The sequence below is a fragment of the Rhipicephalus microplus genome, chromosome 6 (genome assembly GCF_043290135.1).
Source record: "Rhipicephalus microplus isolate Deutch F79 chromosome 6, USDA_Rmic, whole genome shotgun sequence".
Lineage (NCBI taxonomy): Eukaryota > Metazoa > Arthropoda > Arachnida > Ixodida > Ixodidae > Rhipicephalus > Rhipicephalus microplus.
The window spans coordinates 138,709,561-138,724,754 of NC_134705.1; the positions used below are offsets into that span (position 1 = coordinate 138,709,561).

Below are 15,194 nucleotides of genomic sequence, written 5' to 3' on the forward strand. Positions count from 1 at the left end.
TCGATTCTACCGCGCCCTCGATTGTAACGCGCACCCGATTTCCACCGCGAAAAAAAAAAAAAACGTAAGACATCGATTGCAACGCGCACCCATTTTTTTTTCTGGCCCGCACGATCACACCACTCAAAAAAACGACTCCTTTCGGGAGCGTCTTCCATTTAAATATGAGGTACGGGCGAAGCTTGTGCCCATCTGACGTGTAAAAGAGCATTGCCGTCACTGTAGTTTTACCGTGGACCGATGTCAGCACGCGAACTTGCTTCGCCCCCTTCTTCTCGACAGTTGTGGTGCCAGGCATGTCGAAGTAAAGAGGCGTCTGATCGGCATTCCAGATTTGCCCAAGCAGGTCGCCGTTGTTGCGCCGCAAGTTTAGGACGAACCTCTGAAAACTGTAAAGCTTTTCATCGTACTTCTCCGCAAAAGTTTTCGCATATGCATGTTCCCCTTCGGAGGGAAGAGCCTTTCCTCTTCATATAGTTAATTAGCCAGCACCTGCTCGCTTTAAACTGGCTCCGCATTAGACTTTTTTCTAAGACTAATTGCATAGCCCGCACTTGGAGCAGTTCTGTCGTCACGGGCCGCTGTGCCGCTCGCTCCTCAAGCACATACTCGCGGAGCAGCTCTTTAATTTGCGGAAACCGACCCTGCTGTGGTTCACTGAAGCCTTTGCGAGAAGCTTTGCTGTCGACAATCTTCTGCTTTTGTTTCCGCCGGTCCCGCAGGCACGTTTCGGGAACGACCGCGATGCGGCCCGATTTCCGTCCGTTTCTGCACACGCGATGAATTTTCTTTTAAAAGCGGCATCGTGGTGCACTTGAGTTTTTGGAGTCGGCCCTTTCACGTCGTCGCTGCTAATGCACTACTAGATGACGAACTCCTCAGCACACGTACGAAGTGCCGCACATGGTAAACACATAGGCAGAAATAGCCGACGCACCATGCCGACGCACGTAGGGGGCGGCCATTTTGGATTTGCGATGGCAATAGATTGACCGTATTTTTTTGTTCGTACTCGATTCTAACGCGCATGCGATTTATGAACTCGCTTAACCGGAAACAAGGTGCGCGTTAGATTCGAGTAATTACGGTAACACACTATAGTGAAGCGTTCCGACGATACAAAACTGCAATAGAAAAACAGAGATTAGAGTGCAAGCCCACAACATATGAGGCATACAACGAACCTTTCTGTTTGGTTGAACTGCGGTCCTCACTTGCCTGCTGCAATAAATATGCCCCAGGCCCGGACCGTGTGGCATATGAAATGTTAAAACACCTGCCCACTGAAACCCAGAAAGCTCTCCTCTCTTTGTATAATGCGATATGGTCTTCTGGCGAGCTACCTTCAGCCTGGAAGGAAGCTATCATTATCCCAATTCTAAAACAAGGCAAGGACTCGGCCTCAGTTTCCAGCTACAAGCCAATAGCATTAAGCAGCTGTATTTGCAAAGTCTTAAAAAAAATGATTAATAGGCGCCTGATGCACTTTCTTGAAATTAGTGGCCTACTTGACCCATACCAGTGTGGGTTTCGAGAGGCTCGGTCCATCACTGACCACCTTGTCCGTATCGAAGCGCAAATTCACGACGCTTTTGTTCATAAGCAATTTTTTCTTTCTGTGTTCCTCGATAAGGAAAAGGCATATGACACTGCATGGCGCTTCGGCATATTGCGAGACCTGTCACATTTAGGTGTGCGGAGTAGAATGCTGATAGTTATCGAAAGCTACCTGTCCAACCGTACATTCCGTGTCCAAGTTGGCACTGTCTTATCTGTAGTATTTGTCCAGGAAACAGGAGTGCCACAAGGAGGTGTATTGAGCTGGACACTTTTCATAGTTGAAATGAATTCCTTGCACCTGTCTCTCCCACGAAATATTTTTTACTGCATATAAGTCGGTGATGTGCAGAATGGTTACAAATCGTGCAATATCTCAATGTGCCAACGTCAAGTTCAACTAGGTTTGAACAAGGCATCTCAATGGGCAAACGAGAATGGTTTTATACTCAACGCGCAAAAGAGCACTTGTGTCTTGTTCAGCTGAAAGAGGGGCCTCCATCCTGACCCCGACATTGACCTGCATGGTCAACCTCTGTCAGTGAAGACCGAGCACAAGTTTCTTGGTCTCATATTAGACACTAAGCTAACCTTCATCCCACACATCAAGTATTTAAGGCACAGGTGCTTAAAAACAATGAACATTTTGAAAGTGTTGTCACGCACTACATGGGGTAGTGACAGGAAATGTTTAATTAACTTATATAAAAGCCTCATACGCACATGCCTAGATTACGGTGCTATTATCTATCAGTCGGCAACACCATCAGCCTTGAAAATTCTCGACCCTGTCCACCATCTAGGCATTCGCCTCTCTACGGGTGCTTTCCGCACCAGCCTTGTGAAGAGCTTAAACGTGGATTCGAATGAATGGTCGCTCCACCTACAAAGATGTTCCCTGTCCTTTTTGTGCTTTTTGAAGGAGAAGGCAGACAAGAAACATCCTTCCCATTTCACAATTAATGATTTGTTTTGTTCTGGCTTTTTCGAGAACCGTCCTTCGTTTAGGCAGCCCTATGCGCTGCGTGTAAGAAGCCTGGCCGAAGAAACAGGTGTGCCTCTTCTTGAAGCCAGTTTGATGGCTCCTGCAACATATCTGCCACCGTGGCAGTGGTAGCTTATAGACTGTGATGTCTCTTTTGTTGATGTCACAAAGCATGCACCACTTGCACACATACATACATACTTCCTAGAACTACAACATAATTATACATGCCCTGAGTTCTTTACCGATGCGCCAAAGTCAAACACTTCTGTGTCATATGCAGCGGTAGGCCAATCCTTTTCCGAGGCTGGCGTTCTTCATCCTAATGCAAGCATTTTCACAGGAGAAGCTTACGCAATACTGGTGATCGTAAAACACATTAAACAGATAAAATTACAAAAGGCGGCAATATACACAGATTCTCTAAGCGTGGTCAAAGCCCTGAAAACTCCTAAAATACACAAGAACCCCGTGCTGGTGTCACTTTACTCACTTCTGTGCACGCTCTACACATCAAAACAGCATGTCGTTGTCTGCTGGGTTCCAGGGCACCGTGAAATACAAAGGAACGTTTTGGCCGACAATCTGGCTGCTTGCGCCAATGTCACTACTGCCAATGCATCAACACCAGTCCCTGCACTTGACTTAAAACCTTTTATAAAACGAAAGCTCAGGGGGTATTTGCAGAGCATGTGGGATAAACACACAGATAATAAACTCTTTGCTATTAAGCCGCAACTAGGTTATTGGCCGCCGCTATCAAAATCACGACACACAGAAGTAATACTAACAAGGCTTAGAACAGGACATACACAATCTACACATTCATTTCTTCTGTCTACCGGTGATCCACCATATTGTGAGAGATGTGGAGAGCCCCTTACGGTTCTCCACATTCTCGTCCAGTGCAATGAGCTAGATGCTTTAAGAAAAAAGCACTTTTTACTGCCCTACCGACAGCAGCTCCCTCTACACCCTGGGATGCTCATCGGTAGGGATCCGCTTTTTAAACTGCAAACACTTTTTACTTTTTTAAAAGATGTGCAAAGCTTTCACCCGATATTTCGAGGTCATCCGTAGCACGACCTCTATAGAGTGGTCGTTGCTGCGGTGACTACATCTTCATCATGGTTTTATTATCATGATATTTTGCCATCAGCTATCACCACACATATGTCACGCCACTGTCATGATTTTATTACTTTCATGTTTTAACCCGCGTTAGAGCGAGGAATTTTAAGGCCCCTTTACAGCCACGCTCCATATCATTGTTCACATCTGTAGTCAATTGAAATGGCGCTCTTTGGCCATCAAATGGCCCTTGCGCCACTAAAAACTACTCATCATCATTAACCCGCGTAAGAGCGAGGAATTTTAAGGCCCCTTTACAGCCATGCACCATATCATTGTTCCATTGTTCATATCTGTAGTCAATTGAAATGGCGCTTTTTGGCCATCAATTGGCCCTTGCGCCACTAAAAACTACTCATCATCATCATCATCATCAACCATTGCCCGCCTTTTTTTCGGTCACTTAACTTTGCGCTTCATATGAATGATGTTGCGATTTATCCATGGTGTGTGTTTGTTAACTTTTTTGTGCTTGGAAGGCACAAAATTATCTAAACAAAAATGACACATTTGTTTGAATCGTGTCCAAAGCACGCTAACATTTACGTCATCAAAATTTGTAAGACATGTTTCTAGGTGTTCAATTATATCTGTATTATTAGCCCCAGAAAACTCTTTAAAGCAGCGAAATACCGTGTTTTTATGGCCAATTAGTGGAACATGAGGAAAGGAAGTGAAGACATAGCTATGATCAGAAAGACTTTGCCCTACCTCTACTGTATATTCGGAGAAATTGTGGTTCAGAAACACAAGATCTAATATTGAGGTGGAATCCCTCTGTACGTGCGTAGGTACCTGAACTACCTGCAGTAAGTCATATATAAGCATGATGTCAAACAATATGTTAACATGTTTTGAAGTGCTAATTCCGGCGTCAAGGCGCTCCCAATCTACTCCAGGTAGGTTCAGGTCACCAATCAGTAAGCCCTTTTTACTCTCAAACTTGGCCATATAATTTTTCAGTGTGCTAAGGTATTCTGGAGTAACGTCTAGGGGTCTGTACAACCCAATTACAACGAGACAATGACCCCAGCATCTAGCCCTAATACATTAGCATTCTATGTCAACAAGATCATCCAACAAAACAGCATCGATACACTGTTTTACCAATATAGCCACCCCTCCTCCCCTAGTGCGTCTGTCTTTACGAAAAACTGTATAGGATGTGGGGAAGATGTCGTTATTAGGCAAATGCTCGTGTAGCCAAGTCTCGGTAACAACCGTAATATGTGGATCATGCTGCAGCAGAAGCACTTTGAACGCCTCAGTTTTATTCACAATGCTTCGGGTATTAATATTTAGTAGCCTTAACTGTTTGTTACACAGTACTGGAATAGGTCACGAGTGCAGCTTGGAAGATTGACGGTCTCCTGCTTTTACTCGCCTGTTTTGCAATTCATCCCAATAAAATGTATCTTTATCTATTATAAGCCTGTTGTGTACTAAGAATACTTCTTTTCCTTGTCGCTTGTCATTCTTAGCACTGTCCCACAGCATTTTTCGTTTCTTAAGTGTCAACTGCGAATAATCATTCTGAATAGATACCGTCGATCCTTTCAGTTTTTCGTCATTTTCTAATATTACTTTCTTTTCATTAAAATTTTGAACGTGGAGGATGATAGGCCTTTTACCAGTTTGTTTTCCTAGTCGGTGTATGCGTCCGATGGAATCACATTCCACACCAAGCTTTTCTGTGAATAATTCCTTAACCACTTTTTCCCTCAGGGTTGCATTAGTTTCATTAGGGCACTTCCAGACGGTCGAATAATCAAATTCGACCGTCTGGAACGGTCTTCGAGGTCGGTAAGCTTTTTGTTTTGAAAGCTACAATATGTTCCAGTGATTGTAACGTATTTCCCACCTTTTCACTGGGAATGCTGCGTTCTTGGGAATCCTTTTGTGCCGTAATGAAATCATGTACCATATTTTTCAATTCAGTAAACTGTTTCTTTAGTTCAAGCATATCATCGTGAATTTTCGCTTGGCCGTTGAGCACTTCTTTATATAGTTCTTTCTGGGTAGGGCCGGGGTTTGTTTCTACGTCACCGCATAAAATCAACCGACAAGTAGAAAAACACTCATATGCTCTATTCCGGCAACGCCGAGAACACGGCAAGACCAAAATACAGCGATAATCACTACGAAACGAACCCACGTTGTAACTAACCTGCATGAGGCAGAACATAGACGTAAGTGCCATGGTCGCGCCGGGTCTGCCGTGCCCACGAGGGTTGAAGGCTTATGGTGATCCTTTTATAGCGATGTCCAGCGATGAAGTGGCTCTGCGCTGTGCATCAGTAGCTACCCATAGGCGGCCTCGTGTGCTGTGCACAGTAAATTGCGCTGTTGTGCTTGCCGTGTCATTCAGTGATAATGGCTCCATGCGATGACGCATTGGCATCTGTTGGTCCGCATCGCTGATACACAGTTTGCTGATTCGCAGACGGCCGGCTGTTGGGAATATGGCGAATCCGAGAATGCCCTGCATGAGGCAGAACATAGACGTAAGTGCCATGGTCCCGCCAGGTCCGCCGTGCTCACGAGAGTCGAAGGCTTGCAATGATCCTTTTATAGTGATGTCCAGTGATGAAGTGGCTCTGTGCTGTGTACCGGTTGCTACCCATTATGTACCATATTTTTCAATTCAATAAACTGTTTCTTTAGCTCAAGCACATCATTGTGAATTTTCTCTTGGCCGTTGAGCATGCTTTTTTCTTCCTGGTATACGCTTTTGATACATGTATGTCGCTAACATTATAGTGGCAAATAATTTTAAAGAGAATGGTTGTACGATAAATGTTATATAAATAATCAAATAAATAAATGATCGAATGGTCATGCACCAGCTCGTATTCATCCATGCTTCCTTTTTTTTCACATCACCAAAAATTATATTTTCATGTTAAAAATTAACAGCACAAATTCATACCTGTTAGTAGTTTGTGCATGAATTGGTACGATGCAAAAACACTTAAGGTAGCCCATAACTTGCATCTGAAAATTAGATATAAATGTAGTAATTAAAAGCAAAAGTTTGTAAGTGCCTCTTGTATCATGTATAATGCTTAATTTATGTTGGTATGAAGTGATGCAACACCTGTGCCAATGTTATTTCCTTGTGCGATTTTTACGTCCAATTTGCAATAGTAATACTGAATTTCTTTAATCCCCCAGCTACCATATCCAATACAACAAGGTGATAGAGTACCTGATTCAGCAAGCACCGAATCATCCTTTGATTCCCCTCAGCTCATGCAAGGTGGTGCTGAAGGCTTGCTGCTGCTTGCACAGGTAAACATTTCACCTGATCATCATATTATGCTTACAGGTCGAGTTGTGCTTGAAAAATGCACTTGACAATAAAATAATCTGGTCGCACTTGGCATATTAGAATTTAATGTGTATTTGTACAATGCAATGCAAGTAAAGCAATATGCGGAAACTGAGGGAATGAATACAGTTATATTGACTCAACCCTTCAGTTTCAATGCCTCGCTTTATCTGTATTGTTTTGAACAGTTTTTCATGAAGGCATTTTTAACTAGCAGTCATATATTACTATCAGATTGCTGCAACTTCTCATAAAGGCCTCCAAGCTAGCCTCTCCACACCTGAATCGCCTGAGCAGGTTGCTGTAACTTCTCATGAAGGCCTCCAAGCTAGCTTCTGCACACCTGAATCGCCTGACTTAGCTGCAGGCCTCCACGAGCAGTCCACAATTCAAGAGGTGCGCATCTCTTTTCCCCTGTCAATTTTTTATCCACCTCATTACCTTACTACTTTGAATACCTAGCTGAAGAGCAAATCACTAAATAGCATAGGTGTTCTTGCTTTCAGGAAGCCATGGATATAGAGCCCGAAAGTGCAGATCCAATCAGTTTACCCGACCCAGCTCCCTCCGACCTAAGTGCCAGTCATTTCAACGTGTCAGAATTTGTACAGTGAAAATTTACCTCTCTTCTACTCATTCAGCATGCTTGTCCTCTGTTATAGGTAAACTACTGTTGCAGTTGGTGTAAAAGTAAAAATTCCTAACACATGCTCTTTTTGAAAGCCTCCCATGGATATTGGTGAGAAGAGTGAAGCACAGGCTAGCATCGCGACACCAGGTCCATCCGGCCACGCTGCTGGTATTCAATGGGAGCCGGTCCATGAGCAGGTAAACCAGTTCCATGTGACATAAGTGTTGAATGATATACCAAGTTATATCTTCTCTAGCTGAGTCTGTACTAACATAATATGCACTTTCTCTTTATTTATGTTGTAATGTCCTGATGGGAAGCAATGCATGTACTAGCCCACCTTAATTTTTCGAAAAATAGTATAGTTAAAATAATTGTTGTTTTACAACTAGACTTTGTCTTGGTTGTAATCACAAAATAAATGAAGGCAGCACAAATGTGTAACAAACACATTTCACTTAAATATAAATAAAGCAAATACTTATTGTAATAAAAATAATTGATCCTATTTCTGAGAAACTCAGTAAATAAAGCATTTTTAATTGGGTGAATTTGAAGCAGCTGCAAGAGCATACCAACGAGCTTACAGAGCTATTTTAAATCTCTAATTGCTTTCTGCCTCTGTTTTACTGCTACAACCTAATTTAGAAAGACTATATACACGAAATGCAGTGTTCATTGTAAATCCATTATGTCTCTCAGGGTTAACATAGTTTGAAAGCTAATATTATAATTTAATGTTTACAAAATACTTATCTGCACACTTAATTTGGGGGTACTAACCTGAGGGATGGATGTGTGTGGTTTGGTTTATGACTAGAGCTGTGCATTTATTGGGCAAATAGGAATAATGCTGATATTTACAATGTGATTTATTAGCTTTGAGCATTCTTTAACATGTTCCAGCATGTATAATTGGAATATGTACACACAACTGCCTTGTTCAGTCTCAGACACTTGTGAGTTAGTCAAACTGCTGTTAAGTGTGCAGCAGTTCCTCTTAAGACTTGCTCGGCGAGCTCATGTGAATTTCAGCATTGTGAAAATTACAAATAACCGTTTTTTATTAAGATCCCATGATCTACCTCCACAGGAATTACAAAGGCCACAAGACATGCTGGCACCATTTGAAACACCAAGAAGAAGAAAGCAGGCAAAGGTAAAAAAGATCAACAAATGCAAGCTATCAGATCAAAGCAATGCACCTCTATACACCTATGGTAACACAATCAGTCCTAATATTTATTTCAGTAAATTAATAAAACAAGACAAGAAAGGGTGTTGAAGTCAAAGTGCAATCAAAGCAATCCATGTAAATTATACATGCTGTGTTTATCAGCAAGAGATACAGATCAATTAATAACTGCAATGTTAAATGACAAATGAGCTGTGCTCCAAGTTATAGAAAATGGTTGGCGAATATCAATGGGGTCTTCATAGAGCTGATCCCGGCCCTTGATCTTAAGCCGTCTCTCAAACAAAAGCTCAGGGACTACTGGCAGAGCAAGTGGGATAGACACATACAAAACAAAGTACACATTATCAAGCCACACGTTGGCCATTGGCCACCAGTATCAAAATCACGTCATACAGAGGTAATACTAACGAGGCTCAGGATAGGACACACATACACGACACACTCATATCTTTTGTCCGGTGGCGATCCACCATTGTGTGACAAATGTTGTGAAGCACTAACAGTTCTTGACATTTTAATTCAGTGCAAACATTTAGACACTCTAAGAAAACAACACATTCCATTACCCTACCAACAACATATACCTTTACACCCTGCAATGTTCGTCGGTAGGGAACGGCTTTTTAGTCATAAATCATTGTTAGCGTTTTTAAAAGAAATTCATAGTTTTCATATCATATACCCGGGCATCCCGTAGCACGACCTCTCCAGGGAGGTTTTCGCTGCGGTGGCTACACAACAAAGCACTTGCCTCACGGCCCTTGGATGCAAGGGTATGAACGAGTGAGGCACTTGTGCTAATGCCATACATATCCACCATCGTTTTTATTATCACCAACTTGTGTCATCTATTCGCACCACACACACCTTTCCAGGCATAGTCATGATTTTATTACTTGTATGTTTTTACCCGTCTTACCGCAAAGAATTTTATGGCCCTTATACAGTCGCTAATCACAATCATTGTTCACATTCCTTGTCCCATGAACTGGCGCTCTTTGGCCATCAAGTGGCCCTTGCGCCAAAAAAACACCATATATCATCATCATCATTCATAGAGCTGACCAAAATGTAATAGTACGAGGTTGTCCTAAATATATGAAACTTAAATACCATAAGTGCGAGAGTCAACAGAAGAAGCAGGAATAAGGGAAAATTATTGCTAAATGTCCAAGTTACTTGGCTTAGTCACATTGTTATTAGAAGTGGTTCAGCCTTTTACAAGTGACACACCTTACCACCTGACAAATTAGAGTGTTTTGTTCTATGTGGTTTTGCTTTATAGGTCAACACCCCAGAGAAGGCTTTTCTGCAAGCTCGCACAGCAAGACTTGCCTCGGAGCAGCAGAGATCATGGAAAGCGACAAAAAACCTTCAGCAGTTTAAGAGGTGCCTTAAAAAACAAAATGCCGAATGGAAATCAGTTTTGAAAACACTAACCAAGGAAAACATTTTTCTCAGAGAGCAGGTTTCAGTGCTTTGCACCCTGGACGCAGCAAATCAGCATCTTTTAAAATGACAGATAGCAAATTAGACAGGACAATACCTGAAAAAGTATTCACCTGAGCTAAGGACTTTTGCTCTTACCTTGAACTTTTACTCTCCTCGAGCATATCAGTATGTAAGGCAAGTCTTTGACACATGTCTGCCACATCCTCGAACATTAAGAAAGTGGTACGAGAATGTTGATGGAAAAGCTGAGTTCTCCAAAAAAGGTTGTGACTGTATTAAACTTGAAGTGCTTAGAAATGTGCAATCGAGGACATCAAGCTGTGTGCAGCCTCATAGTTGATGAGATGTCAATTAGACAGCAGGTACAGTGGCAAAGTGGTCACCTTGAAGGCTATGTAGACATGGGCACAGGAACCGAAGGTGACTGCTTGCCACAGGCAAAAGCCGCCTTCGTGATAATGGTTGTCGCCATTAATGGCCATTGGAAAGTTCCTCTTGGCTACTTCCTGGTTGACGGGATAGTAGGTGAGCAGCGAGCAAACTTAGTCAGGCAGAGCTTGCTGACAGCTCATGAGGCAGGGGCCATGATTGTTTCAGTTACATGCGATGATGCACCAGCTAATATTGCAATATTTCAAGAATTAGGTTGCAATTTCACAAATATTCAGAAACTTCAAACAACCTTCAAGCACCCAGTAACTAACGAACCGATAGCAGCATTTTTTGATCCCTGCCACGTGCTAAGCTGGTGAGAAATGCCTCTGCACACCACAAATATTTTGTCAATGAAGAGGGAAAAGTTGTATCAAGGGCACACATCGAAGCACTTCATGACTTGCAAGATAAAGAGGGAATACATTTGGCAAATAAGTTGCGAAGGACTCGCATCGAGGGGCAAAAACAACCAATGAAGATTCGCCTGGCAGCACAGGTGATGAGCCTGTCTGTGACAACAGCTATCGCTGAATGTAGGGCGATGTGCTTGAGAAGATTTATAAATTCTGAGTCAACTGAGGAATATTTATTAACTATTAATAACTTCTTCGACATACTCAATTCCCGTAGCATGCATCAGGGAGGGTGGAAAAAACCAGTCAATGAACAGAATGTAAATGATATCAAAGAATTGTTTGACAGCACAATTCGATACCTTTCCCTCCTGAAAGAGCCTGCAAATAGAAGACATTTGATAGGAACAGCTCAGAAAACTGGCTTTTTGGGCTTCATATTATGCATGAAGAGTCTGTTAGCTATGTACGATTTTCTAATTTGTAAATAGAAGATACCGAAATACATTTCTGGGCATAAAATTTGCCAGGATCATTTGGAATTATTTTTTGGCTTAATTAGAGCACATGGAGGGCACAATGACAACCAGACAGCCCAACAATTTCAAGCAGCATTTAAAAAAGTGATAGTCCAAAATGAACTGTCTGATGTTGTTTCTGGAAATTGTCAAGTGCTGAACCACATTACTATACTGTCATGTAGCTCAACCAGAAGACATTCAGCAACAGAAGTGCTGAATGCCACTGTTCAGAGAAGGCAGCTCTTGTCTGAAGAGTGTATTGAGCAGAGCCATGTAGTCAGCGAACATAATTACTGTGCATCACTCGAACACATCAGTGATTTCGGTAGTCGTGCTGTTACCTACACTGCTGGCTGCAAGGACTCAACACCCCACAAGCTGCCCACAAGCTGGGCTCAAAGCTGATGTGTGCCCATTGTACTGAAACATTGTTTAGCACGTCCAGAGCAGCAGACATTGAATTCATTCAAAGGAAAAGCAAGGGGAGGCTTCACTACCCATCTAAAAGTGTCCTCAAAATTTGCAAAAAATCAGAATCTCTTCTTTGATGGACTGTGCACATGAATAAATTAGCATCAAGATCACTCTCAGAACCTTGTGCTACAAGTCCTTGAATCACTGCAGCATAAAGAACTGTTTGCAGAAGTGCACTCACACATGTTTGGTAATTCTCCACTGGAGAATCACTATGTCCATCTTTTAAGAAGTGTTGCAGAGTATTACCTTAATGTGCGCTTATATCATGTTGGTAAGCAGACAACGCAAAGTTTTCATAGCAGTCAAGTGCGCCAAAGGTTCACGAAATTGACCCAGTTTAAAGGGCAATAGCACTCCATATTTACTTTGCATGGTAACAATCTTCACAATGTCTTTGCTTATGCCCTTGTAGTCCAGATCAATGTTCCTTATGTGTGACGTTGCAAGTTTTTGCCCTAATGCCTAAATGCCTAATGCCTAAACACTCAGATGTTCTGTGTTTGACTCTTATTTATCTGCTGCTTCAATGACATTGTCCACAACGTGCCGGTGGAAATGTCTTCTCTTACGCATCTATGTGATTTTTACAAGCAAATTTGCACACACACACTCTGTTCTGCTGCATTCTGTGTTTGCTCTCATTTCAGTGCTCAGTAAATCAATGAATAAGTTTATAACTCGATAAAATGACTACCATTTCATACCTAAATGGGTGAAATGCACCAAAACTGTGTTTTTGGTACCCTTTATGTTCATTACACTGAGATGATTATGTGCCCTTCAATGCTTCTCTCAGAATTAAGCATACACATAAGTCTAACACTTGCGTGTACTCACAATTGTATTGGTATTTATATTGCACACCCCTTTCTTGAACTCACTCATCTTACTACCATAGGTGGTCTGAGTAAGTTGTCTATGGTCTGAGTAAGTCTGTGGGAGTAATATAAAAACTGTTTTGGGTGTGAGTCTGAGTGAGGTAGGTTCAGAAAAAATATTTGGCGAGTCTGATTCCGAGTGAGTACAAAGCGCAAGATACATTTTTAAGTGTGTTCCGCTGTTTTTACCAAGCTATCTACTAATCTTCAGCATTACTATCAGCATTACCTGAATTCTTGTTTATACTCATCTATGCTCAAAGGTATTCCAAAGCAGTGTCGTTCATGCCCCATTGCACTGTTTAATAAACGTATTCTAAAGCAGCGTCGTTCATGCCCCATTGTACTGTTTATTGATCAGAGGCGCGAATTACAGATGGACATGCCTTCACCTAACCACCTCTCCAATTCTTCTCGGGAAGTTCATGATAAACATATCTTATGTTGCCATGCTTTCAAGAAAAATTACCGTACTAGTTTGCAAGCACTCGCAACTCGTATTCGAAGGTACTATATCAATAGGTGCCAGGAAGAGAACCAGTTATATGAGATATTGATGTTAAAGAGCAGCGACAGCATGGTTGAAAAAGCTCATTCTAGGCTAACGAACTCACGAGACAACTCACTCTAAATCAGATGAGGCTGTTAAGGTGAATTCAAGTGGGTTGAAGAAAATTTTCGCGAGTATGATTCCGAGTGAGCCCTAAACGCAAAATATATTTCATAAGTCAGTTTGAGTGGGCTGTACAAGTTTTGCTGGCCTATTCTCCTTACATATGTATTGTTTAGTTTCTTATTTGCATTTGAATGGTACCCTCCCCGAAGAAGACTTGAAATACATGCTGCTAATGCTGATAGACAAAAGTTTTTCTGTCTTATTTTTTAAAGACAAACAACGCAACAGATTTTTTTTATTGCTGTAGTCACAAATATTTGCGGTGAAATATTTCTGTGCGTCATTGAATTGTTCATATACTGCTCCTTGTGTACTTCACAATTTTACCACATACTTGCTATTGTCATAAGTGTCATTAAAATGTGTTTTACTTGTTATATTTGAGTTCTCAAATCACTTGGTCAACATCGTACAAACAGCTTTGTCAGCTTCTGAATGCACAAGCACGCACATCTAGTGAGGTGCGCCTAGTTACCTTGTGCAGGTGCGTCTAGACATTTTAATGAGTTTTGCTACAATACAGACAATATTGCGGAGAGTGAGACAATATTGCGAAGGGGGAGCATCTTAAGCGAAGCAGAACAGGAACTTTAATGCGCAGAAGCATGTGGTAACTGTACAGGAACACGAAAATCAAGATTAGATTACAGTCCTAATAAGGGCCTGTGGACCGCAAATGTATCGTCCGTTGTCATAAGAAGCAACACCGCTTCTTATGTCACTAACCTGCTAGGCATTCATTGAACGAATTCTTGAGCTAAGTCGTTATCTTCTATGATGGCTTTTCAGCATAATTTTGTCGGACGCTGCAAATTCGGAGCATGTATACGCGCGCTCGTTCCGTGGTTTCTAGTTCAGACACCTGGTTACAACCACCACCGGAGGAAAATCACGTAGCTAACAATGCGGCACAAAAAATTGATGCTGTCGAACACCTGCAGTACGCCACGGTTAGGTGCGAGGCCCATGAAAAGGTGCACACCGCCGCTGGACCGCCTGAACGGTGCCGCACCACACTACATCAACAATAACAAAACGCCGCCATTGTGCCTAGTGAATATGGCCGTGCATGACGTAATTTCCGCCAGATTTTTTACGGCCTGCGCCGGCTGGGCATGCCCTCTCTTTACGTTTCCTTCCTCCGTGACTAGAGGGCACTCTGGCGCTGCGAAGGTCATGCAAGGTTGTGCAAGGTCGGTTGGTGCAGAAACCGCGTGCAACAAAAGATAAGTTTCTTTTCATTTCTTTGTGTTTGTGAACACCATCATTATTTTTTTCTCCCCTAATCAATAATTAGCGTTGTGAATACTGTAGGTGGGGGACACGGGCAACGTTGCAGTGACGTTGACCTAGTGAACGAGCTAGGCAGCTGTTTTGAAGAAGGTCGGCGAGCCCGGTTAGTTGTTAAAGAGCTAGAGCTGAACACGAAGGGGACCTAGTTAGAGGCTACTAGTGAAATCGAACACGTATGTGTGCGGTGTAGGCGACAGCTTCAAACAGTTGTTGAGGTAGGAGAGTTAATGGAGGTGGCTGGATAGCGGGATTAGGGTTGAAGGTAGGCATGTCTGG

The 15,194-nt window shown here is 42.3% G+C and overlaps 1 protein-coding gene across 1 annotated transcript; it reads left to right on the top strand.

Moving 5' to 3' along the window:
* The first annotated feature begins 1,094 nt into the window (after nucleotides 1–1,094).
* LOC142765549 (uncharacterized) lies at nucleotides 1,095–14,002 on the top strand. The gene is made up of 5 exons (XM_075866697.1): nucleotides 1,095–6,177; nucleotides 6,848–6,964; nucleotides 7,728–7,832; nucleotides 8,729–8,794; nucleotides 10,119–14,002. The coding sequence occupies exons 1-5, from the start codon at nucleotides 6,136–6,138 to the stop codon at nucleotides 10,350–10,352; spliced, it is 564 nt and encodes a 187-aa protein (XP_075722812.1). The 5' UTR covers nucleotides 1,095–6,135; the 3' UTR covers nucleotides 10,353–14,002.
* The last annotated feature ends 1,192 nt before the right edge of the window (nucleotides 14,003–15,194 follow it).